Below are 27,390 nucleotides of genomic sequence, written 5' to 3'. Positions count from 1 at the left end.
GGCCGGATCCGGACTCGGGCCTCCGTTCCAACATGCGCTATTTTTTCATCCGGCTCCTCCGGCAGCCGTATCCGGGGCGGAGCCGGACTGCACCATCCGGCCAATACAAACCAATGGGAACCGGAGAGCGCACAACACACTGGCTGAGAAATCCGGATGTTCTACCCCACTTCCTATGGGGATTGTTGCGGCGATATTGGATGGGGACACATGGGCAAGCATTTTGGAGTGGAGCAGCACAGCTGGATCCGGATCCGGAGATGTTGGCAGCATGTCGGAGGTGGAGGTGAGTGCTAAACAGCAGAGGGCCTGATTCCACAGGTCCCCCTTCTGCTGACCTCCCAGACCCCAACATTTTTTTTGTTTTTAACGTTACTTTTGCCAAACGGATCCGGATCGCATCCTGATGGACACCTGATGCAACCTGACCGGATCCGGATCGGATCCGGATCAGAACCGTACGGTTCCGATCCGGATCCGGTCCGGATCCGGTCAGGTCATCCGGTCCGTTTGGCAAACAACCGCTAATGTGAACCGGGCCTTACAGAGTGTAATATAATTGTAGGATGACCATGTCTAGTGGTGGTGTCATGTTGGGGTGCAGTGTCCTGTGTACAGAGTGTAACAGAATTGTATGATGACCATGTCCAGTGGTCGGGTCATGTTGGGGTGCAGTGTTCTATGTACAGAGTGTAACAGAATTGTATGATGACCATGTCCAGTGGTCGGGTCATGTTGGGGTGCAGTGGTCTATGTATAGAGTGTAATAGAATTGTATGATGACCATGTCCAGTGGTCGGGTCATGTTGGGGTTAAGTGTTCTGTGTATAGAGTGTAATAGAATTGTATGACGACCATGTCCAGTGGTCACGTCATGTTGGGATGCAGTGTTCTATGTATAGAGTGTAATAGAATTGTATGACAACATGTCCAGTGGTCGGGTCATGTCGGGGTGCAGTGTTCTATGTATAGAGTGTAATAGAATTGTATGATGACCATGTCCAGTGGTCGGGTCATGTTGGGATGCAGTGTTCTATGTATAGAGTGTAATAGAATTGTATGACGACCATGTCCAGCAGTGGGATCATGTTGGGGTGCAGTGTTCTATGTATAGAGTGTAATAGAATTGTATGATGATCATGTCCAGTGGTCACGTCATGCAGTGTTCTATGTATAGAGTGTAATAGAATTGTATGATGATCATGTCCAGTGGTCGGGATATGTTGGGGTGCAGTGTTCTATGTATAGAGTGTAATAGAATTGTATGATGACCATGTCCAGTGGTCGGGATATGTTGGGGTGCAGTGTTCTATGTATAGGGTGTAATAGAATTGTATGATGACCATGTCCAGTGGTCGGGATATGTTGGGGTGCAGTGTTCTATGTATAGAGTGTAATAGAATTGTATGATGACCATGTCCAGTGGTCGGGTCATGTTGGGGTGCAGTGTTCTATGTATAGAGTGTAATAGAATTGTATGATGACCATGTCCAGTGGTCGGGTCATGTTGGGCTGCAGTGTCCTATGTATAGAGTATCCTATGTATGGAGTGTAATAGAATTGTATGAAGATCATGTCCAGTGGTCGGGTCATGTTGGGGTGCAGTGTTCTATGTATAGAGTGTAATAGAATTGTATGATGACCATGTCCAGTGGTCACGTCATGCAGTGTTCTATGTGTAGAGTGTAATAGAATTGTATGATGACCATGTCCAGGGGTCGGGTCTTGTTGGGGTGCAGTGTTCTATGTATAGAGTGTGATAGAATTGTATGATGATCATATCCAGTGGTCGGGTCATGTTGGGGTGCAGTGCTCTATGTTTAGAGTGTAATAGAATTGTATGATGATCATGTCCAGTGGTCGGGTCATGTTGGGGTACAGTGTCCTATGTATAGAGTGTAATAGAATTGTATGATGACCATGTCCAGTGGTCGGGTCATGTTTGGGTGCAGTGTTTTATGTATAGAGTGCAATAGAATTATATGATGATCGTGTCCAGTGGTCGGGTCATGTTTCGGTGCAGTGTCCTATGTATAGAGTGTAATTGAATTGTATGATGACCATGTCCAGTGGTCACGTCATGTCGGGGTGCAGTGTTCTGTGTACAGAGTGTAATTGAATTGTATGATGACCATGTCCAGTGGTCGGGTCATGTTGGGGTGCAGTGTTCTGTGTACAGAGTGTAATAGAATTGTATGATGACCATGTCCAGTGGTCACGTCATGTTGGGGTGCAGTGTTCTATGTATAGAATGTAATAGAATTGTATGATGACCATGTCCAGTGGGCGGGTCATGTTGGGGTGCAGTGTCCTATGTATAGAGTGTAATAGAATTGTATGATGATCATGTCCAGTGGTCGGGTCATGTTGGGGTGCAGTGTTCTGTGTACAGAGTCTAATAGAATTGTATGATGACCATGTCCAGTGGTCGGGTCATGTTGGGGTGCAGTGTTCTGTGTACAGAGTGTAATAGAATTGTATGATGACCACGTCCAGTGGTCACGTCATGTCGGGGTGCAGTGTCCTGTGTACATAATGTAACAGAATTGTATGATGACCATGTCCAGTGGTCGGGTCATGTTGGGGTGCAGTGTTCTATGTACAGAGTGTAACAGAATTGTATGATGACCATGTCTAGTGGTGGTGTCATGTTGGGGTGCAGTGGTCTATGTATACAGTGTAATAGAATTGTATGATGACCATGTCCAGTGGTCGAGTCATGTTGGGGTTAAGTGTTCTGTGTATATAGTGTAATAGAATTGTATGATGATCATGTCCAGTGGTCACGTCATGTTGGGGTGCAGTGTTCTATGTACAGAGTGTAATAGAATTGTATGATGACCATCTCCAGTGGTGGTGTCATGTTGGGGTGCAGTGTAGTGTGTACAGAGTGTAACAGAATTGTATGATGACCATGTCCAGTGGTCGGGTCATGTTGGGGTTAATTGTTCTGTGTATAGAGTGTAATAGAATTGTATAATGTTCATGACCAGTGGTCGGGCCATGTTGGGGTGCAGTGTTCTATGTATATAGTGTAATAGAATTGTATGATGACCATGCCCAGTGGTCGGGTCATGTTGGGGTGCAGTGTCCTATTTATAGAGTGTAATAGAATTGTATAATGATCATGTCCAGCGTTGGGGTCATGTTGGGGTGCAGTGTTCTATGTATAGAGTGTAATAGAATTGTATGACGACCATGTCCAGTGGTCGGCTCATGTTGGGGTGCAGTGTTCTGTGTATAGAGTGTAATAGAATTGTATGATGACCATGTCCAGTGGTCGGGTCATGTTGGGGTGCAGTGTCCTATTTATTGAGTATCCTATGTATAGAGTGTAATAGAATTGTATGAAGATCATGTCCAGTGGTCGGATCATGTTGGGGTGCAGTGTCCTATGTATAGAGTGTAATAGAATTGTATGAAGATCATGTCTAGTGGTCGGATCATGTTGGGGTGCAGTGTCCTATGTATAGACTGTAATAGAATTGTATGATGATCATGTCCAGTGGTCGGGTCATGTTGGGGTGCAGTGTCCTATGTACAGAGTGTAATAGCATTGTATGATGATCATGTCTAGTGGTCGGGTCATGTTGGGGTGCAGTGTTCTATGTATAGAGTGTAATAGAATTGTATGTTGACCATGTCCGGTGGTGGGGTTATGTTGGGGTGCAGCTTTACTGCTGCTGGCCCAGCCGCCACTGGGCCAGCAGCAGTAAAAGCCACAGATTATCAGCTGCCACTTTGCTAGCAGCTATAACAGCCAATGATTAGCAGTTGCCCCTATACCAGCAGCAGTAAAAGCCACTGATTAGCAGCTGCAACTTTGCCAGCAGCAGTAACAGCCACTGATTAGCAGCTGCCACTTTTCCAGCAGCAGTAAGAGCCACTGATTAGCAGCTGCCACTGTGCTTAAAGAGGAACTCCAGCCTAAACAAACATACTGTCATTAAGTTACATTCGTTATGTTAATTAAAATAGATAGGTAATGTAATCTCTTACCCACACTGTTTTAAAAGAACAGGCAAATGCTTGATTTCATGATGGCAACCCTCTTTTTGGTTGAAAGGAGGTGACAGGAAGCATGAGACACAGTTCCCAACTGTCCTGTGTGCTGATCACCCTTCCCAGTTGCTAGGCAACGTGAATAACAACATAGGAACTCCCATCATGCTTTGCACAGCATCAGGGAAAAAACGCCCGGCAGTTTTCTTTGATGGGTGGAGCTTAGCTAAAATGCAGCTAAAAAATGATGCTTTGGTAAGAAAAACAAAGTTCTGATGCTGTGAAACTGTTAAAGAAATACCAAGCCTTTTCAGTGCTGCTGAGTAGATTTTTAGTCCGGAGGTTCACTTTAATGCACACATATCTGGGTTATTTCCTGTGGAAATGTTTTATTAGGCAAAATGTCACAGGCATAGTGTACCTAATGGCAATTAGGAAAAATTGTGTTTAATTTCACTAGTTTGCCCTTTAGCACTCTCAAGAACGGCAATATTGCCCTTGGCCTAAAAGGTTTGGACACCCCTGGTATACAGGAACAAAGTCTGAAGAAGGCTTATTAGCCAAAGGGCTACTCTTTAGTTAGCCAATAAATGGTATCATCCTGTGTCAAAACTTCCAGCTGACTCATTTTGAGATCTGTCTTTCCTTGCCTTGCTGTCAGCCATACTATCTCAGAAAACACATATATAAGTAGATAAATACTTGCTCTACTTACATAACACATGTATTGCACTGTCCACATTTTAATTTTAGTGATTTTTCTATAGTTAAAAAAGAAAAAATCCTTCTTAGGATTTTCCATCTTAACTGTGCCTATTTTGAAGCCAATCCTGATGTCATTTCCTTCCTTACTCTCCTCTGCCTGATTGTGTATGCATTGCCCACCCTCATCCCAGTCTTCAGACACACCCACCCAGCTCTGAGTGATTTTCTCAGCATGAGAAATATTGGCCAATCAAATAGGAACAGATGTGTGGGAGGGGAAAACAGGAAGGAAAGAGGCTTCAGCCAATCAGGCTGCATTAGTTATGTCTGAGGGGAAAAGGGGAGGAAAGTAAGTAAGAAAAAAATAAAACCCCAGCATGCCTTGCATCTTACTTTATGCGACAGATGTACCAAATAAGAGCCAGGGAAACTAGGGAATGATGTTTTATGGATAAAAAAAAATAGGAGTGATTTTTAACTTTTGGATTGCCTGATAAGCATCCTTAATACTTGGTTACCAGATAATAATAAATAATTTATTTTTGATTTTATGCCCGACGGTTACACTTTAAGTGCTAAATTGTCACTGTTTAAAGGACACCTGGGCTGACGCTACATCTATGCCAGCATGTTGGGATCCTTCTGCTTACCTGTTCTACTTTCTGGATGGGCTTCTCTCTGCCCTGTCACCTGTTGTGGCTCTGACTGCAGCCAGTCGCACAGAGGACAAAGAAGAAGCTCCTGCCTTGATGTGCACAGCAGCCGAGGCTGGGAGTGTTATGCGTCTGCGTACTTGACAAGTGCTGCTCATACACAAGCATCATTTCTTAACCTCCTGAGCGGTATGGACGAGCTCAGCTCGTCCATCACCGCCGGAGGCTGCCGCTCAGGCCCTGCTGGGCCGATTTTTATCAAATAAAGTGCAGCACACGCAGCCGGCACTTTGCCAGCCGCGTGTGCTGCCTGATCGCCGCCGCTCTGCGGCGATTCGCCGCGAGCAGCGGCGAAAGAGGGCCCCCCTAGCCGCCTGAGCCCTGCGCAGCCGGAACAAAAAGTTCCGGCCAGCGCTAAGGGCTGGATCGGAGGCGGCTGACGTCAGGACGTCGGCTGACGTCCATGACGTCACTCCGCTCGTCGCCATGGCGACGATCTAAGCAAAACAAGGAAGGCCGCTCATTGCGGCCTTCCTTGTTTATTATGGGCGCCGGAGGCGATCGGAAGAACGCCTCCGGAGCGCCCTCTAGTGGGCTTTCATGCAGCCAACTTTCAGTTGGCTGCATGAAATAGTTTTTTTTTAATTAAAAAAAAACCCTCCCGCAGCCTCCCTGGCGATCTCAATAGAACGCCGAGGAGGTTAAAGTGAACCAGAGACGAAGCACCCTCATGTATTTTACCATATATATCAGTGGGAACATTAGAGAAAAAACCTACCCTGCTCTCTGTTTCATCTTTCACTGCTCAGCCTGCTTCTTATCAGCCCTGATAAAATCCCAGACTGAGCATTCGGTCTGGCTTTGCTCAAGAATCATTATAGCTGAGTCTGTCTTATATGATGTCTTTTCAAGCCCAAGCCTGCCCCCTGCTGGCTCTGCTTTCCTGTTCTCTGTATACTCACAGCATCACAGAGAGCTGTGATGAGATGGAAGGAGCTACTAATGTAAGGGTATATTGAAAAAACAATTTTTTTAATCTATATTTGTTAGTCATAAGAGTTTTTTTTTTAGAAATTGTGATTTCGTTTTGCACAGAGCCCAGAGTGTTGTACATAGAGTTTTAGTAATAAAAAGAAAAAAAAAAAAAAGGCACACCAGAGCGGCGAAAATACCAAGTATGGTATTTATTTTGTAAAATCTATGGGGGGATATGTTTATTTTGTGCCAAAGCGTTCATCTCTGGTTTCCTTTAAGTATGCATGCCCAGAACGCTCTCGTCTTCTGTGCAATCCAGGCAGAAGTGCAAAATTACAGGAAGCGCAAGGGGACAGAGCATACACTGCTTCTTTGTTGAACGGGGGGTGAGCAACAAAATATAGGGGAGCCCATTGAATAATTGAAGCAGATTGGTAAGTATTGTATTCTGGCTTGATTTGACTGCAACTTTAAATAGGTGTTGTATTTTAAAGGCTTTAAAATACAACACCTACCGTATATACTGGCGTATAAGACGACTTTTTAACCCTGAAAAATCATCTGAAAAGTCGGGGGTCGTCTTATACGCCGAGTGTCAGAATGTCAGGTCTGGTCAGGGTGCCGTGTGTCAGGCAGAACTGTAATTACCTTATGCTGCAGTCATCCGGTACTAAGAAAGATAGATCGCGTTCTCCGTTTAAAAAATAACTTGTTGTAACAGCTTCTTGCGAGCAGCCGCTCGCACGGGTAGCAATGCAGCTTCCGGCGTCACCTGACTTGTGACGTGTGCGCTCCACAATACAACCCGGCAATCTCTTCCGGCGCGAGCCTCATCAGTGTAGCGCACACGTCACCAGTCAAGGGACGCAGGAAGCTGCACTGCTACCCGTGCGAGCGGCTGCTCGCAAGAAGCTGTTACAACAAGTTATTTTTTAAACTGAGAACGCGATCTATCTTTCTTATTACCGGATGACTGCAGCATAAGGTAATTACAGCTCTGCCTGATACCCGGCACCCTGACACTCCTACTATGGGGTAGTCTTATACGGCGAGCATACCCCAACCTCTACATTTTAACTGGCAAAGTTAGGGGGTCGTCTTATACGCCCAGTCGCCTTATACGCCAGCATATACGGTATTTAAAGTTGCAGTCAAATCAAGCGAGAATACAATACTTACCAATCAGCTTCAATTATTCATGTTTTTTGATATACAATTGATTATATGAAGATCAATCATGTGGAATTGAAGAAACCTTTTTAATGCTTTTTGTCATTTTGTATCAATAAAGTTTTTCTATAAAGTTTTGATAAAATTGCACTGTAGCTCCGTATTTTTTGAACTTAAGTCCTTTTCCATAAAGTAATTGAAGTCTCATAGGCAAGGTGGACTGCCTCTAAAAGGACTCTGTGTTTTTGATCCTTCGCTTTATAAAGGATGGTACCCAATTATATGTACATGGGTGGCCAAACTTCCACAGAGCTTCCACTGACCGGATCAGGACTGGATTTGAACATTTTACCACCCAAGGCCCATTGTCACCAACCCCACCCCCCAACCACCCCGTCCTGTGTGCTGTTCCTGTCATGTTTGTTCCCCTGGTCCTGTGCTCTCGTCTTGTGCTCCCTCCATCAGGACCAGTGCTCTATTGCCGCCCCTGTGGCAGCAGGGCAGCCACTGACTGGGTTTGTGACTGCTGCATTTTACATGTTTGGCCGTTTAGCTGCCTTAAGGTGCCAATCCACTGCCCGCCCCTTACTTCCTGGCGCCCCTGGACTGCCCGCCCCTTAATTCCTGGCGCCCCCAGCCATGGCCTTTATGGCCTTGCCTCAAATCCGACCATGCTTCCAGAGCTCTAATTTCCTGTTACCTCTGCATCTTCCACCTGAACATCTCTGAATACACAGGAGATGGAGTCAATTTATATTTTCTATCAGGAATCATACCCCATGAAGCGTTATCTCTTGTGATGATTGCCAAAACCCCTTCCATTGTTCCCCCTCTGTTAGTTGGAGGAGAACTCTCCCAAGAAATTATGTAACTTGGTTTACAGTGAGATTATTAGACCAGGATACATGTAATTTGATTATATAAAGACTAAATTAAACCTGTTCCCCCCCCCCCCCCCCTTGGTGATATTTACTTTCCAGTATGAACCAAGTTTCCTCCAGTATATTTTAGGGCCTCCAGGGAGGGTAGAAATGATGAGATCCAATATTCGTTGATGTGAACATTGCTCATGCCCTTGAGACATTATAATTGAAATATAACCTATAAAATGATTTAATAAACACCAACATCCCATAATAAAACTACATACGGATGAGAGCTTATTTCTATTCTAGAGGTGCTCCTGGGAATTGCTCAGTGCTGGGGAGACAATGGTGTTTTCATCATAGGAAGAAACAATTATCTATATATGCCATTGCATACATTCTTCAGTTAACCCTTTAGAAGCCAATTTATTTAGCGGCTTGCAAGTGCTTTTGGCCAATTTTTTATTTTAGCACATTTTTTAAAATTGTTCTTTTTTAGATTTCCTAGCTTCTAATTAGTACTGCTGTAATGTCTATTAATGGCCATTTGTCACTAGGGGGCAGTGGGAGACAATAAAAGAGGACTTCTGCTTTCAGTTTCTATGTTTTCTGCTTTGAGAGAGAGATCAAAGCCAGCCAAGAATTTACTGCGCAACGAAGCACTGCACAGCCGGCTATGAAGACAAAATCAGTGCATTATCTTAAAGCGAGATAAGTCGTTTGTGGCTGTTAACAGGTTAATATAGTGTGATGTATTTGGGATTGTTACATGTAATGACTCTACAGTTGGTAGTTGGATGCTATAGTAAAATTATTCGGCCCCCTGAGTCTATACTTTGTAGAACCACCTTTTGCTGCAATTACAGCTGCCAGTCTTTTAGGCTGCTTACACACTAAGACGTTACAGGCGCACGTTAGTGCGCCTGTAACGCTCCCCCAACGCACAGCAATGTAACACAAGTGGGCTGTTCACACAGCCCACGTTGCGTTACATGTAACGCTGCACGTTCTCCGGAAAGTGCAGCATGCTACGGCGTTACAGCGGCTATAGCCGCGTTAGATTGTTTGCACATGCGCAGTGGGGGGCGGAGAGGAGGCGGGGAGAGCCAGCTACAGTAGCCGCGCACATGGCTACTTAATATTCACTGCACTGGCGGCCGCTGATTGGCCGGCGGGACCACGTGATGCGGAGTGTCTCGCTCCGCATCACGTGGTCCCGCTGGCCAATCAGCGCCACTCTGGGAGACATTATAGGAATCGAGCCGGCTAACGCGGCTCACTCTACCGTCCTCACTTGCAGCACCATACGTTGTGTTAGGTGCACGTTATGCGACCTTAACGTAGCACCTAACGCAACGTCTTGGTGTGCAAGTAGCCTAAGGGTATGTCTCTACCAGCTTTGCACATATAGAGACTGAAATCCTTGCCCATTCTTCTTTGCAAAACAGCTCCAGCTCAGTCAGATTAGATGGACAGCGTTTGTGAACAGCAGTTTTCAGATCTTGCCGCAGATTCTCGATTGGATTTAGATCTGGACTTTGACTGGGCCATTCTAACACATAGATATGTTTTATTTTAAATCATTCCATTTTTGCCCTGGGTTTATGTTTAGGGACCGTATCCACTTGTTGCCGCACGCGTCAATGAGATGCGCGGCGGCACTTTCGGGTGTGCGGGATCGCCGGTGAATCCCAGAAGCCGTGCCATGCACGGCTATGGGATTTGCAGCCTCACGCGCGAAATCTGTGGCCAGTGTCGGCCGAATCTCTAGGGTGAGCGATTCGGCCGGCGGCGCCATGGTTTCCTATGGCAGAGTTTCCCCGCACAATTTGCCTGCGGGGAAACTCTGCGGATTCAGAGCCGTTTCCGCTCCAGTGGAAACGGGCCCTCAGGGTCGTTGTCCTGCTGGAACGTGAACCTCCACCCCAGTCTCAAGTCTTTTGCAGTCTACAAGAGGTTTTCTTCCAAGTTTGCCCTATATTTGGCTCCATCCATCTTCCCATCAACTCTGACCAGCTTCTCTGTCCCTGCTGAAGAGATGCACTCCCTGAGCATGATGCTTCCACCACCATATTTGACAGTGGGCATGGTGTGTTCAGAGTGATGTGCAGTGTTAGTTTTCCCCCACACATAGCGTTTTGCATTTTGGCCAAAAATTTCCATTTTGTTCTCATGTGACCAGAGCACCTTCTTCCGCATATTTGCTTTGTCCCCCACGTGGCTTGTGGCAAACTGCAAACGGGACTTCTTATGCTTTTCTGTTAACAATGGCTTTCTTCTTGCCACTCTCCTATAAAGGCCAACTTTGTGCAGTGCACGACCAATAGTTGTCCTATGGACAGATATCCCCACCTGAGCTGTAGATCTCTGCAGCTCGTCCAGAGTCACCATGGGCCTCTTGACTGCATTTCTGATCAGCGCTCTCCTTGTTCGGCCTGTGAGTTTAGGTGGACGGCCTTTTCTTGGTAGGTTTACAGTTGTGCCATACTCCTTCCATTTCTGAATGATCGCTTGAACAGTGCTCCGTGGGATGTTCAAGGCTTTGGAAATGTTTTTGTAGCCTAAGCCTGCTTTAAATTTCTAAATAACTTTATCCCTGACCTGTTTGGTGTGTTCTTTGGACTTCATGGTGTTGTTGCTCCCAATATTCTCTTATACAACCTCTGAGGCCATCACAGAGCAGCTGTATATGTACTGACATTATATTGCACACAGGTGCACTCTATTTAGTCATTAGCACTCATCAGGCAATGTCTATGGGCAACTGACTGCACTCAGACCAAAGGGGGCTGAATAATTACGCACACCCCACTTTACAGTTAATGATTTGTTAAAAATGTTTGGAATCATGTATGATTTTCGTTCCACTTCTCACATGTACACCACTTTGTCTTGGTCTTTCACGTGGAATTCCAATAAAATTGATTCATGTTTGTGGCAGTAATATGACAAAATGTGAAAAACTTCAAGGGGGCCGAATACTTTTGCAAACCACTGAATATGTGGTTCAGGCAAATCTTTCTTTTTGGGGGGGGGGGAGGTCAGTTGTACATCCTGATTTCACGTGCTGAGATTTTTTTTTGCTGTGTTTTTTTGCCGTGTTTTTTTGCCTTGCCCTGTGAGCTCCTTAGGTGCAGGTTCAAGTGTTGGTTGAGTAAACTGCCGGTAGGAGCGGACCGCACCAGGTGTCACCAGTAGAGGGGATGAAACCATGCTCCAGGCTAAGGGGCAGTGGAGTAAGGCTATGTAGATATAGACCAGGCTATTGCCCAACTCCTCTCTACCCCTATAGCAAATGGGTGCAGTATAACCCCCTTCCCAACCCCATTCTCAACAAATGTAACAAGTAACAATACTACAAAAAAAAAGTATTATTGGTTTTGTTTAGCCTGGGGAGGTTTAACCACTTTACCTCAAAGGGTTTTTGCCCTTACAAAAACAGAGCAATTTTCACCTGTCAGCGCTCCTTCCATTAATTCGCCTATAACTTTATTACTACTTATCACAATGAAACAATCTATATATTGTTTTTTTCACCACCAATTTAGGCTTTCTTTGAGAGGTACTTTTTGCTAAGAATAATTTTTTTTCTAAAACATTTTTAACAGGAAAAATAAGAACAAAATGGAAAAAAAATCATTATTTCTCAGTTTTCGGCCATTATAGTTTTAAAATAAGACATGCTAACGTGATTAAAACCCACCCATTTTATTTGTCAGTTTGTCTCGATCATTGCAACGTTTAACATTTTTCCCTTGTACAAAGTATGGTGCCAATATTTTATTTGGATATAAAGGTACATTTTTTTCAGTTTTGCATCCATCCCTAATTACAAGCCTATAATTTATACAGTAATAGTAAGATACCCTCTTTACATTCATATTAAAAAAAAAGTTCAGTCCCTAAGGTAACTATTTAAGTCTTTTGTTTTTTTATTTGTGAAAAAAAATTTCAAGAAAAAACATTGGTAACTAATGGGGACTGTGGGAGGTCAGGGGTTAATTTACAATGTAAAATTAAGGTAAAAAGGGATCCTTTATTGGAAAAAAAATGTAGATGTAATTTAGCAATTTGGCCACAAGATGTCCTCGTAGGTGACTTCAGTATGTGTACTATTAGTAAGCAATCCCGAAGGACTGCGGAGACGGTCTTTATGAATGAAGGCGTCTTCTAATAGACGGTGGCGTTCCTTCACACGGAGTCTTAGATCAATGAATGGGAACTGTGCATGAGGGAGGCGAGCGGGAACGCACAGCGAGGAAGGACGTAGTAGCTATGTTCCTGCACATAGTTATGGCATTTATCAGGGACATAGTTACTCGTCCCGGAGGAGGGGAAGTGGTTAAGGTTCATGGGGTAAGAGAGGGGTGACACCATGGGTTTCTGCACCGGGTGACACCAACCCTAGTGACGCCTCTGGTGCAGATAAATGTTAGCCCAGTGTAGCCAGTACAGTTAGCCCAGTGTAGCAAGTAGAGTTACCCCAGTATAGCTACCCCATTGTAGCTAGGATAGGTGCCCCCCGCGGCCGCCGCTCCTGTTACCTTATGAACGGGCGGCCACTTCCTTTCTTATATTCCCGATAGCCATTCTCCTCTTTGCAGCATCTTCAATTACAGTATCACGTCCCGCGGCTGCTGTAAAGAAGGGAAGGAAGCGGGACAGCGGCTTCCTGTTGCGGCGATATGCATCGCCGTTACCATGGGAACCGCTGCCCTGCTTCCTTCCCAGAAAGGCCAGATCCGCCGCGGCCCATCAGAAAACTGCCCACGGACCACCAGTGGGCCGCGGCCCGGTGGTTGGGGTCCCCTGCGTTAAGGCACTGGTGTCAAACTCAAGGCCCACTGGCCAAATCTGGCCCTTCTCATCATTTTGTGTGGCCCTCAAGAGTAAGCAGTAAAAGAACGACTGCACACAGCCTTCCCATTCAAAGGAGGACACCGGTGACAGTGTTTCTGGTTGAAACATTGTCATTTGGAGCAACAACAATCCAGTGGACTTCCCCAGTGAAACTAGTATGGATCCAAACAACCCATGTGGCTGGTAAAACACACACAAACACCTACACACTTTCCCCTCTGGCACCCTCTACCCGCGTTGCAGATACCTGCTCCAGCACTGTGTCAGATCTCTCCTGTACTTTCTGGTAGCCACATGCTCTACACTTGCACATCTCCAGTTCCCAATCACATGACATGACTCTGGAGTCAGAGGTATGCAGCATAGAGCATGTCGCTGTCAGGAAGACCAGAAGAGACCAGAAGCAGCACGGGAGCAAGTAAATATTACACGACTCCACTCTGCAGAATAGGGAGGAGCAGGCATTTATACATGACCCCCACCCTTTCCCCCATGGGCTTTATAGTTATACAGTGTACTGGTATAAGATATACAGTGTACTGGTTAAGGGCTCTGGCTTTGACATGGGAGACCAAGGTTCGAATCCTGGTTAGGGTCAGTACCTATTCAGTAAGGAGACCTTTTGCAAGACATCCTAACACTGCAGGCTGGCCCCTTGAGCGCGTCCCAGCGGCTGCAGCTGTTGAGTGCTTTGCGTCCAACAGGAGAAAAGCGCTATACAAATGTGTTTGGATTATTATAAATAGGAACCCTTTGCAGGTTTTTTGGATTAATTAGCTGATCAGAGTCTGACACCTGGGCCGATATGCAATTAACTTTTTCTCCTAGGTGACATTTTTAAACTTGTCAATAAAATGCCTTTTAAGCCACTAGAAAACAATAAAATACTCAAAATTATCTTGACAGTACTTTTTCACTTACTTTTCAGTACTTTTTCAGTTGAAAAGTACTGGAAAGTTATTTTAAAGTGGACCCAAATTAAAAATACAAGATTTCAGAGAAAAATCTATTTTCTAACTTATAATAATAAATAACAGCCTTTTTTCAGCTGCATGATGACAAATATAAAATATTTTACGTTTATTGGAGGAACCCCTCCCTTCCTTTCATATTGCCGGGACAGAATCCGGCAGACTGCTAGAGGAGATAAAAAACAAAAACAAAACACAGGCTGCTACTGATGATGTCACAGGGGAGGTGATCTCAGCGTGTGTGAGATTTCACGTAGACGACGCCCCTGTGAGGGAGGGTAGCTGATGACAAACACACCCATGATCTAAAACCTCCTACTAAGCTCAGAAGTAATGGCTGCCACCTGTATAACCCTAGTTATGAAAAGAGGAGGGTGAAAATCAGGCACTGAAATGCTGATAGGCTTAAAGGAGTGTTCATTTATCTTTGTATGTGTCAGAGTGATGCAACTAAATATTTTGAATTAAAAAAATCTTTGGTTTGGGTCCGTTTTAAATAGAAAATGAAAAATTATCTCCTAGGAGAAAACTCAGGTGAAAAAGGGAATTGCATACGGGCCCTGGGCCCATATTAATTTCACTTTTTCTCCTGAGTTTTTTCCTAGGTGATATTTTTGCATGTGGCCCCTTGAGCCTAGAATATTTAACATTTTCACAATGCTCTAATGGTCTGAGATTTAGATTTTGGGGTTCTCATAAGCTGTAACCCATAATCATCAAAATGATAACAAATACAGGCTTGAAATATATCGCTTTACATGTAATGAGTCTATTTCATATATTTGTTTCACCTTTTAATTAGAATTACTGAAATAAAAAACACATTTTTTTTGCTTTCACCTGTATAGGACATTGAGGAGGAAACAGATTTTTTTTTTTTTTTTTTTTTTTTTTTTACAGAGACTGGCCCATATGCAATTCACTTTTTCTGCTGAGTTAGCTCCTAGGAGATAATTTTTATCTTCTCTTTATAATAACTTTTCAGCATTTTATAATTGAAAAAGTACCAAACAGTTGTTGAAAATGTACTATCAATGTTATTTTGAGTATTTTCTTGCTTGCTGGTGGTTTAACCACTTCACCACTGAGGGGTTTTACCCCTTGAGCACCAGAGCAATTTTCACCTTTCAGCGCTCCTTCCATTAATTCGTCTATAACTTTATCATTACTTATCGCAATGAAATGAACTATATCTTTTTTTTCGCCACCAATTAGGCTTTCTTTAGGTGGGACATTATGCCAAGAATTATTTATTCTAAATGTGTTTTAATGGGAAAAAAAAACATTGTTTTTCAGTTTTCGGCCATTATAGTTTTTAAATAATGCATGCTACTGTAATTAAAATCCATGAAATTTATTTGCCCATTTGTCCCGGTTATTACACCGTTTAAATTATGTCCCTATCACAATGTTTGGCGCCAATATTTTATTTGGAAATAAAGGTGCATGTTTTTCAGTTTTGCATCCATCCCTAATTACAAGCCCATAGTTTATAAATTAACAGTGTTGTACCCTCTTGACATAAATATTTAAAAAGTTCAGTCCCTAAGGTAACTATTTATGTTGTTTTTTTTATTGTAATTTTTTTTCTTTTTATTACAAAAAATAAATAAATTGGAGAGTGTGGGAGGCAATTAGTTAATTTATAGTGTAAGGCTGGTTTCACAGTGGGACGTTAAAGTCCCACGTTACAGCAGCCAGTAACGCAGCCTAACAGCACTGTAAACTCAATTGTGCTGTTCACAGTGCACACGTTCGTTTAAAGTGCTGCATGCTGTACGTTATACTGGGCTAAGCCACGTTAGACTGTTTGCACATGCTCAGTAATGTTGGAGGAGAAGGTCTCCCCTCCTCCTCCGCGGCCAGCCACATGGCTAATTAACCACTTTACCTCCGCAGTGCTAAATTTCTCCGTTCCTCTGCGCACTGCTTCACCCCCAGGGACGGAGAAAGGCGTATGTTTCTGTTTACATGCTGGGAGTGGGCGGGGGAACGCGCTCGCACACTCTAGCCAGCCCGCACAGCAGTTGACTAATTGGACATTAGGAACAAGTGTTCCTAAATCCAATTAGAGTCCCCGATTGATGTATGAAGGCTGCTTCAAACAGAAGCAGTCTTCATAACAAACCGCAGGCACATTGTTATTGTGTCCGTGTGCGCGCAATCACGCGATCGCGCATGCACACACCCACCCGCACAGCCCCTGCAGTTCAATGATTAGTTATTGGGGACCCCAGTCCCCAATAACCAATCATACCACATGACAAATAAATGAATGGAGACTGCCTCTGCTTGAGGCAGTCTTCATTCATAACAACAGTTGTAAACAAAGGTCCAGCGCGCGATCGCGCGCGTGCACGTGCACACCAGCTCCACAGTCCAATGATTGGTTTTGGGGACCCCAGTCCCCAATAACCAATCATATTGCCTAATAAATAAATGAATGAAGACTGCCTGGGAGGAGTGAAAAATGCTCTGATTTTTAAGGGGAAAACCCCTCAGTTGTGAAGTGGTTAATATTCACTGCACTGTGGTAGGACTGTAGTGTTGTCTAGATCATGAACGAATCGTTAATTTGATCCGGATCTTTTTTGTTAGTCGAATCATCCGGATCATCACAATGAAAGATTCGGTTCACAGTGGATGCCTGTCTGGAAGAAACCGGAACATACAGGATGTACAGTGCAGGGAAAGTCCTGTCCTGCTAGTCATTTCATCCCAAATGCTTCCCTAGTAAAATAATTCAAATGACTCGGTTCAAAGATCCGGATCTTTTCAATGATCTGATTCAAATGATCTGAATCCTTAAAAAGATCCGGACTTCCTAACTCTAACCTGGAGCTGCTGCTTTGAGAGCTGCATAACGCGGTTTAATCTGACATCCAACTTCAACACCACCATACGTTGCGTTAGAGGCACGTTATGCGACCATAACGTCCCCTAAAACGCAACGTCTTAGTGTGAAAGTAGCCTAAAAGTATGTATTTGTATATGAAAAATGTTTTGGATGTAGTTTTACTATTTGGCCACAAGATGGCCACAGTAACTTTTTGTGAATGCGTCCTGTAAGCGTCGGAAGTACGCTTACAGGAAGCACAATGAGGCTGGGAAACTTTTTATTTTCTCACAATGATCGCGCTGCTTCTCATAGAAGCAGCCGATCATTGCTGGGGGGCTGAGATCAACGAACGGGAACATTTTTTCCCGTTCATTGATCTCCGAGCGAGCAGCCAGCGGCGTGCACGAGCGTGGGAGCGCGCGCACGAGCGAGCGGGAGTGCGGACAGCGGCGGTAGCGGCGGGAGGTGCGTATATCTACGCTCCTGGTGGGCAAAGGGTGTAAAAAGGAGCGTAGATATATGCACACGTGGTGGTGAAGTGATTAAAGGGCATTTTATGATAAGGTATGACAATATCACCTAGGAGAAAACTCAGGAGAAAAAGTTAATTGCATATGGGGAGGCCCGGATTTACTCACAGGAGCCTATAGGCACAGATGTCCTGGCACCCTAGACTCCGCCCTCCGTTAACCTGCAAACACCCATCGAACTGCACCGCAGTGTGCTGGCTGGCCCAGCTGTCGCTTTTCCCTTACTTCCCTTGCCTGTCATAGGTAGCTACAGGCATTAGATAGCCGAAGGTACCCTCAATATTAAAGTGGATCCGAGGTGAACTTTTACTCATTGCATAATTGTGTTCCTTTCCTATTATTTATAGGGCATTCCTCAAGCCAAATACATTTTTGTTTTTGTTTTAATACTCTAATTCCCTATAAACTAAATAAACCACGCCTACAGGTTTTCAGAGAGCCTTGGCAGTAGCAAGGGCTCATGGGAGCTCAGTCTGGGCAGGAGGTGGAAGTGTTACTAGCCATTTATTTCAGAGAGGAGGAAGGAGGAGGGGGAATTAGTTTTTTTTTCACAGGCTGAGTGCTGAAGATACAGATAAGCCTGCCTCTGTGTAATGTTTACAAACAACATGGCTGCTGTCATTATATCACAGGAAGAAATAATAATTTTCTATTAAAGCTGTTTGCAGCTAGATTTGCTGTGTAAACTATCTAAACTTTAGATAAGATATATATACAAGTTACTTGTTATAGTTAGTTTTTCATCTCGGATCCGCTTTAAGCGGCTAGTGGTGCCCCCAACTAAAGGGAGATCTTACACACTACACACGTCTGATTTTTACTATAAACACAATTATGACCCTGTTTTGAGACAATATTAAAAAATAACTTTTAATTCACAATAGTATAAAATAATCTTTGAGTATATAATTTTTTGTTTATTTTCCCTTTTATTTAGTTTACAAGTACCTGGTTGGGCAGCAAAAATTGCGTATCCCCCCATGGAGACCCTATATACAGCTAGGTCACCTGGGGTTTCTGCCCCTTACCAGATAAAAATGCTGATAAGATTCTACATAAATAAAGAAACCCTCCACCTAAACCAACATGTTTCGGCTCATAAAACTAGAGCCGTCGTCAGGGCATGAATAAATAAAGTGCTAGGGTGCAAAGTGCATTATAGAAGAATCATATAGCCAGTTACAAACACATAGATAAGGAAAACAACAAATGAGAGATGTACTCTCAAGCCAAGTCAGCCATCTGTGTTTATAAAGGGAGATCTTGTCAGTGGAATGCGGAGAGGTGGGTGAGTAACCTCCCATTTACACTCTCATCAGGACTCTACATAGGGAAGGAAATAGGAAGGCACTCAGGGAGGGGAGTAAGCCACCTTTCCGTCATCAGGCGCATGTAGGCACGTGCCTATAGTGCCTTATGGTAAATCCGGCCCTGCATATGGGCCATTGTGTCTGGGTTGGAAGGTAAACTGTAGCCTTTGCAGTACCTGAGCAGTTTAGGGTTGCATAAAACATACAGATGTGATCTGAGGGTTTTAGCTAATCCAACAGAGAGATAATTCGGAGGTAGTGCCAATATGTCTAAAACAAAATTATGTATTTCTTCAGAAACAAGTTAAAACATATCATAGTGAACCCTAGAAAGGGTGAAGTATTTTCGTGAGCAACTGAGGCGCAGACTCAACGGGTGAAAACAATATTTCATTATTATTGTTCTCACGAAAGGACCCCCCCCCCCCCCCCATTATCCATAGACACGGGAGTCATTCAGTGTAGCCGGTACAATGTGGATTAAAATTCAAAAACTCATTCACAGTCCATAATTAGATCCCACTAGGATGTGAAGAACATCTACGTCTTGGTACTTATCCAATTTCTCTTCTTCTTGATATAAGCGTATGAATTATGGACCCGTTCACACTGGGTCTGCTGTCCTGCTTTTTTAATGGCGTGAACAACTGATGTGAAGCAGACATGCAGGAACTGGCCATGCCTTCCAATGCGCCCTTTCACGCATGCACATTGCGTTGTTGTCCAATTGCAGAGAATGTGATGAAGCCATGTAAGGAATGCTTTCTGCAACAAAACACGTGGAATTTTTATTAGCCTGCTGTTTTAGACAATGATGATTTCTAAGAGTCATTGCCACTTTAAAGGACCACTATCATGAAAAGTGTAACATTTAAAATACATAACTTTAACCACTCTGCGACTGCCTAAGGCAGGATGGCGGCCGCAAGAGTGGCTCTCTCATTCCTCCAGGGCACATATGTGCGTCATCTCGCGATGCAGGCGATTTGCAGGGAGCTCACGCCCGCTCTGGTGCGAGCTCCCATAAACGAACATTGCGGGGATCCATGATGAGCCTGCCAGTAGAGATGGCTCGAACCTCAAATTTTGGTTTTGCGGACGCGAACTTTCGCAAAAGTCAGAGAACAGGCGGACCACCATAGACTTAAATTGCAGACGAATGGCCGCCGACTTTAGCGGTTAATAGCAAAGCCCCCTTATGTGCTAGAAACACCAAGTTTGCAGGGTATGTGGAGGGGAACAGTGACTACAAGAGGAAACTTTTGTCCCCCATACAGCCTGGGATAGCCAGAATGCGGAGCTCTGGCCACATGGGGCTTCGCACCCTGAGCTATACCAGCCCGCATGGTCCATGGTATGGGGGGGTTCCGGGGGGAGGGGTGGCCAAGCCTTCCCCTCCCCTCCAGAGCCCTTGTCCAATCCATGGACAAGGGGCTCTTCCCCACCTCCGGTGCCCCAGGAGGAGGTGGGGGCGACGACTCCCTGAGGGGGGTTCATGGTGGCGTCTGGGAGTCCCCTTTAAGAAGGGGACCCCAGATGCCCACCCACCTCCCAGAACAAATAAGTATAGGGGTACAAAATGCCCCTTACCCATTTCCACAAAGGGTTAAATGAAATAAAAACACAACCACGAAAAAATTCCTTTAATATTCTTAATTAACCAGAAATACTTACTTGTACCTTTAAAAAGATGTTCCCACGCCAATATCCTCGGAAAAGGTCCCACGCCAATATCCTCTGTAATGTCCCACGACAGTATCCTCTATCTTGTGATCTTCCGAAATACTTACCTGTACCTTTAAGAAAATGTTCCCACGCCAATATCCTCTAATGTTGATATCTTTTTTACAACTTGATTAAAGCTCTCCGCCGCACCGCTGCCACACACCGCCACTCCGTCTTGTAGTTACTGCCCCCCCCCCCCTCCACATACCCTGCAAATTTGGTGTTTCTAGCACATAAGGGGGCTTTGCTATTAACCGCTAAAGTCGGTGGCCGTTCGCCTGCCATTAAAGTCTATGGGAAAAATGCAAATGCAGACTTTTAAAAAAAAATCCGCGTCCTGCTACGGACGCAAACAACTGCTATCCGCGCGAACTACCTGCTGGGCGAACAGTTTGGGCCAACTCTACCTGCCAGCCCGCAATCAAGAGAGTGCTGTCCATCCAATCACGTTAGCGGATTTTCTTGATCGGGTTTACTGCTGAACTAGGCTAGTGGCAAGACTGGCAGAAGAAACAGGAGGTGGAGAGGGGGCCAGCAGGAGCCTTACTAGGGAGGTGAGTATGTACTTTTCATACTTTCGGGTTATTTTTTATTGTGAATGTGGCGTTCTACAATAAAGAAAAGATGAACAATACACTTTATTATTATTTTTTTATTGATATAGCAGCAAAATCTTCCGTTGCGCTGTTCAACGTTCAAAAACATACAATATTGAAGAGCATAGATACATGAGCATTTCACCACACTGTACAATCAGGACAACCAGTGACAAAAGTACAGATATATACAAATGAAGTGTAGATTGAAAAGACCACCAACACTGATAGATGTTCTTGTGATAAAATGCACAGAAACAGGAGACACAAGGGGTAGGTATCTGCCCTTGTGAGCTAAGAAACTAGAGGGTAGAGTGATTGAGAGACTGAGGAATAGTCAAAGGGGTTAGCAGATGAGGCAATGATTTTAAAATTCTAGATATGGCCAATTATAAGCTAAATAGGTGTGTCTTGAGGGTATATTGCTAGGCTTGGAGCATGACGGACAGGCTGTAGGAGAGAATGCCAAAGGAGAGGTGATACTTGTGAGAAGTGGGTCTCTTGGGAGGAGCGAAGGATCAGGGAGGGATGAGGGAATAGCTTTTGCAGAGCTTTGTATGACAGTGTTAGGAGTTTCAACTGGATCCTATGGGTGATTGGCAGCCAAAGGAGGGATTAGCAAAGAGGGGCGGAATCAGAGGAGCGGGAGGAGAGGTGGATGGGACAAGCAGCAGAGTGTAGTAGGGACTGGAGAGGTGCCAGTCTGTTTTTTTGGTAGACTGCAGAGTTGTATGTTACAATAATCAAGACAGGAAATGATTAGAGCATGCATAAGCATTTTAGTATCCTCTTTTGTAAGGAAGGGATGAATTCCGGAGATATTTTTGATATTTTACACTTCGTGTATAATGATGTTGTCTATATCTCTTTCTCATGAAGAATGAATCCAGATTCCTGATGAACCAAAGCACAAATCCACATGAAGATAGAGCTGGGACTCCACCTGGTTAACGGATTTCAAGTTGCTTTTACGTTATACCATATCACAGCAACAGCATGCACAACCTTTCAACCATCAACATCTTCGTCAAGCACTTTATAAAGGTCTTCATGACCGAAATGTTGTGCATGGGTTTGTTCTTTGGTTCATCAGGAATCTGTGCCCTGCTGATTTGACTCCCTGAGACATAACATGTGGATTACTTGCCGACTGAGTGGAGTTTGATAGTTTGCAAATGATATCTCTTTCTCCCCAGGACTTCCTCTCGGACATGGCTATGACAGAGGTTGATCGCTTCCTTGATAGAGAGCACCTTATTCTCCGTGAGAACACACTTGCAACTAAAGCCATAGAGGAGTATCTGAAACTGATAGGACAGAGATACCTCAAGGAAGCCATTGGTAACGTATCCATTGTGTGTAGCCTGCTTAGGTGCCCAAATGTGTCCATATTCTGAAAGCCGGCTAGACTGTTGCTCTCAGATAAGGGGAAACTTGCAGCATTTATGGTGTATTGAAAAATTTGCAGCTGACAATTAAAATGAAGTAAAATCTCACAGAACTTGTAGAATCTCGGGTAGTCCTTACCCTGTGTTATCCTCACATCAGTGTTCTCCTCAGAATTTTTTTCCAGCCAGATGTCATGAAAAAGTAGCCGGGTGGCATGAAATGTAGCCGGATGGGGTGAGATGAGAGAACGCAGGACCGTTTTTTCTCTGTACAACTCTGCTTATGGCAGAGGAGGAGGTGAGCCGATGACAGCCGGGTGCTCACCAAAACTAGCCGGGTGGAGCACCCGGCTTAAAGAGCCTGAGGAGAACACTGCACATGATTGAGTTAGAACATTAGTAATAGTCGTATGCATACCCGATGCTTCTAGCTCTAAAAGGCCACATTTCCCTGGTGTGATGTTGCCGACATCTCATCAAGTAGTAGTGTTCCCTATAGATGCCCACACCAATGGGCACTGACCACCATATTTCCAATGTCCCCAGCAGCCATTTTTTATGGAGCCTTTACAGTTAATAGCTCTGTTGTGTGGGCAGAGAGGTGGAAGAGCCAAGTTAGGTCATCTCGACACCTGCACCGCACCACGTAGTGCCTGATTTGGGTGCATAGACTGTAATGTTAATAACTGCTATAGCAGCGCAGGGGGAATTTCTCACCGAATCATTGTAATTCGGGTGCCGCCAATAGCCAGACCCCGAATTACATCCATAGAAGGATAAATTAGGTTGTCGGTAATAAAATATGTTTGTTATTCCACTACATTACCTAGTGCAGGGAGACCCATCTCATGGCTTCTCCCCGCGCCCAACTGACCACCTCCAGGAACATATGTATGTGGAAGAGTCATGTGCATAGGGTTAAATGCGATCATTATATATGATCAATTCAAAGAAACATCACAAATTAACTAAAATGGTTTTAATATGACCACATCTTATCTCTTGTGGCAAGCACTCGAAGTGCCAACCTTCAGCTGTTTTGTAGAGCATCTAACATCCAAAAGCTGGAAAGGAAAGACACTTTGGGTGCGAGGGTACCTGAACTTAGGATTGGCACTTAGCGGGTTATGTTGCCCTAAAATGAACTTAGGATTGCCTCTCAGTAGGGTATGTAGGCCAAAAATGAACTTGGTATTGGCTCTTAGTGGGGTATGTAGGACAAAAATGAACTCAGAGTTGACTCTTAGTGGGGTATGTAAGCCAAAAATTAACTTGGGACTGGCTGTCAGTGGGGTATGTAAGCCAAAAATTAATTTGGGACTGGCTGTCAATGGGGTATGTAGGCCAAAAATTAAGTTGCAACTGGCTCTCATTTGGGTTATGTTGACAAAAAATGAACTTGGGACTGGCTGTCAGTGGGGTAAGTAGGCCAAAACTGAATTTGGGACTGGCTGTCATTGGGTTATATATGCCAAAAAGGAACTTGGGATTGGCTCTCAGTGGTGTATGTAGGTCAAAAATTAGCTCAGGATTGGCTCTTAGTTGGAGTATGTGAGCCAAAAATGAACTCCGGATTGGCTCTTAATTGGAGTATGTAAACCAAAAATGAACTCAGAATTGGCTCTTGGGGAGTAGTTAGGCCAAAAATGAATTTGGGACTGACTGTCAGTGGGGTATGTAGGCTAAAAATAAACTTGGGACTTGCTTTCAGTGGGATATGTATGCCAAAAATGAACTTGGAATTGGCTGTCTTTGGGTTATGTATGCCAAAAAGGAACTCCGGATTGGCTCTTAGTGGGATATGCACTGGCGAACGGAGGGGGCTATTCCGGGTGTCTGGAACACCCCTCCTGCACTGAGCTGTGTATTCAGCCAGGGAAGCCCGCATAATATAAATAGCCTCATTCTCCCTCCCTCCAGCTAATAGAATGAGAGAGGCAGCCGAGATTCCCCCACAAGAAGATGCAGCCTGCAGTGAGAGAATGTTGATTCTGGAGTCACTGACTCTCCACAGCACAGAAGTGTCAGACATGATGCAATTAGAGGGCAGGCAAGCTAGTAAATATGCACAGCATGATGCAGAGCTTGCCTGGACTCAGGGTCCGTGGGCAAACATCTGCCTGGTCTCTCCCCATTGTTATGACTGCATGTGTGGATAAGGTGTTAAACAAGTTGAAACGTTTTTGACAGTCCCTAGACTGCAGGAGGGCTTCTTTCTGACTTGTGTGGGAGACTGGCAGGGACAGGAGTCCGATTACAGGCAAGTAACCTGTCTGATGTGGGACTGCAATACAGATAAGTTCTCTGCTCCATCTCAGGCTATTCTCAATTTCTCCACTCCTCTCTCTGGGCTAGTGCAACGCCAAAATGACAATAGCAATCGCTAGCAATTTGTGAGTGTGATTTTGTGAAGCGATTTTCAGAGCGATTTTTGAATGAATCGCTCAAAAAGATGCTACATGCAGTATACGTGCGATTTTGAAAAAGTCACAACGCTGCTGTGAGAACACCCACATAGGGTAACATTAGCCAAGCGCTTTTCAAATCACTGTTGATTTGAAAAACACTCAGAAGCACTCTTGGTGTGCACCAGCCTCCTTCATTCACCTTTGTTTCCCTCTTCCCCTAGAGCTGGCTGTGTCTTCTTGTCATACAGGGAAGCTAAATAAAAGTGCAATTCTGGTGAGGCAAAATATTATTATTTAGTATTTATATAGCGCCGCCATCTTCCGCAGATGCATATATCCCTGCATCATATGGGTATCGCTTGCGCTATGTGGCATATTCCACTGAAATTGTCCAAACTAAGTCTATCTCCCGTTCCTCTCTCGGGGAGTTGTTCCGGCGCTGTACCCCTTTCAAATTTGCTGCTACCAGAAGCCCTCAGAAACACTCATGTCCTTGAGTACTTCCAAAGATAGGCAGCTCCGTAATACGCCAGCACACTTTTGTGCATGGGCAGTATGGAGCCACCTGTATTCGGAAGCACTCGGGGACATACGTGCTTCTGGACCTTTCAGGAATCCCCCCCTTAAAAATCCTGCGTTTGCCCCGATATGTAGGCCAAAAATGACCTCAGGATTGGCTCTTAGTGGGGTATTTAGGCCAAGAATTAAGTTGTGACAGGCTCTCAGTGTGGTATATTAGCCAAAAATGAACTTGGGACTTGCTCTCAGTGGGGTATGTAGGCCAAGTGTTTTATGTAGGCAGGCTGAAAATTAACTTGGGACTGGTTCTCAATGTGGTATGTAGACTGAAAATTTAATTGGAAGTGGTTCTCAGTGATTTATGTAGGCTTAACATTAAATTAGTACTGGTTCTCATTGGGGTATGCAGACAGAAAATTGACTTAGGACTTGCTCTCAGTGGTGCAGGCCACAAATAAACATGGCTCAATGGCTTACAGTATGTAGGGCAAAAGGGTGGAGAATCTCTGTCATAAAGACCTTTTTCAAAGGTCATATTACTTAGCACATGTATAAATATTGCCTTCCAGTTTATAGAATCAGAGAAGCCGGTGTTACTATGCATTATTTACCTGCATGTGGTATGCGGAAAGTTTCCCACTCTGTTTCATGTGTGTTGGTGGAGTTTTGCTGGAAAACTGAAGTTGTAGCTGTTTTGGTTTCTTGATGCCTTGTGAGCCCTCCTAGCCTTCATGTACTAATAATGCAATCTCATGTTGTCTCTTCCTCTCAGGTGAGTTTATTCGGGCTCTGTATGAGTCAGAGGAGGACTGCGAGGTTGACCCCATGCGTTGTCCACCTTCTGCCCTGCCCGATCACCAGGCCAATCTCAGGATGTGCTGCGAACTTGCGCTTTGCAAAGTCTTCAACTCCCATTGGTCAGTGTCTGGTCATGTGATGTCATTGCCAGGAACAGAATGAGACATTATATGTTAGTCATTCTCCATTACATATTACTCCTTTCCTAGCTTCCTTCCCCCTCCTCTGCATTTCCGCTTCACCCCTCCCCAGATGTTCCCATCTGGATGGTGTTCTTGCCATGGTCAGCTCCACAGCTGTTCTCCTTCTCTCATTAGTCCTCTATTTCCCACTTCCTCTTTATTTTTAAAGTGTGTCTATCACTAAGAAGCAAGCATTTTTTGGAGTAACAATGGGTTGCCCTGGTCTTAGCAAGAAACACATGTCCACCTTTTGCCAGAAGTTAATGAAGGAGGAAGTACATATTGACCTAACCAGGACTCTTTCTAAAGGTCCCAGGTTCTCTTCATATTTTGGATAAAATTTAAAGATTAGCTGTACTTTTAGGGCTGGATAGAGTACTGGTTAAGGGCTCTGCTCTGCCTTTGACATGGGAGACTAGGGTTTGAATCCTGGCTCGGGTCAGTACCTATTCAGTAAGGAGTTCAAGGCAAGACTCCTTAACACTGCAGGGTGGCCTCTTGAGCGCGTCCCGGTGGCTGCAGCTCTTGAGCGCTTTGAGTCCAACAGGAGAAAAGCGTTATACAAATGTTAGGATTATTATTATTATAGGGCTCGTTCACACTGCAGGCTTTTTCAGCTTTTTTTTTCACCCGCGTGCGCTTTTTAAAAACTCCCCGACCGCGTGGACAATAAATGTCTATGAGAAGGTTCATATCAACGCGGGTCGTGCTCTGTGCGGCTAGTAAAGTGGTGCATGTACCATTTTCGGGGCGATTCCGCCTCAATGGAAGGTATAGGTAAAACGCAAAATGCTCACAAAATCGCTTTTTGCAGTAATTGCGTTTGCGTTTTTAAGAATCAATACATAGTATTTATTCTTTTCCGGGTCAGAGAGTTCACTTTCTGACCTGCG

General features: G+C 44.5%; 1 protein-coding gene across 10 annotated transcripts in view; it reads left to right on the top strand.

Moving 5' to 3' along the window:
• The window catches only part of SYNGAP1 (synaptic Ras GTPase activating protein 1), a 401,820-nt gene that overhangs the window by 317,969 nt on the left and 56,461 nt on the right, over window positions 1-27,390 (top strand). For all 10 annotated transcript variants that reach the window (XM_068250158.1, XM_068250154.1, XM_068250155.1 and 7 more), the window contains 2 exons: window positions 22,399-22,543; window positions 26,290-26,434. In XM_068250158.1, the coding sequence (XP_068106259.1) occupies window positions 22,399-22,543; window positions 26,290-26,434 (290 nt within the window). The remainder of the gene's footprint in view (window positions 1-22,398; window positions 22,544-26,289; window positions 26,435-27,390) is intronic.

This window comes from Hyperolius riggenbachi, chromosome 8, assembly GCF_040937935.1.
Source record: "Hyperolius riggenbachi isolate aHypRig1 chromosome 8, aHypRig1.pri, whole genome shotgun sequence".
In the NCBI taxonomy this organism is placed as follows: domain Eukaryota; kingdom Metazoa; phylum Chordata; class Amphibia; order Anura; family Hyperoliidae; genus Hyperolius; species Hyperolius riggenbachi.
Note: the sequence above shows the minus strand (reverse complement) of the source record. Positions and strands in the feature narration are given on the sequence as shown.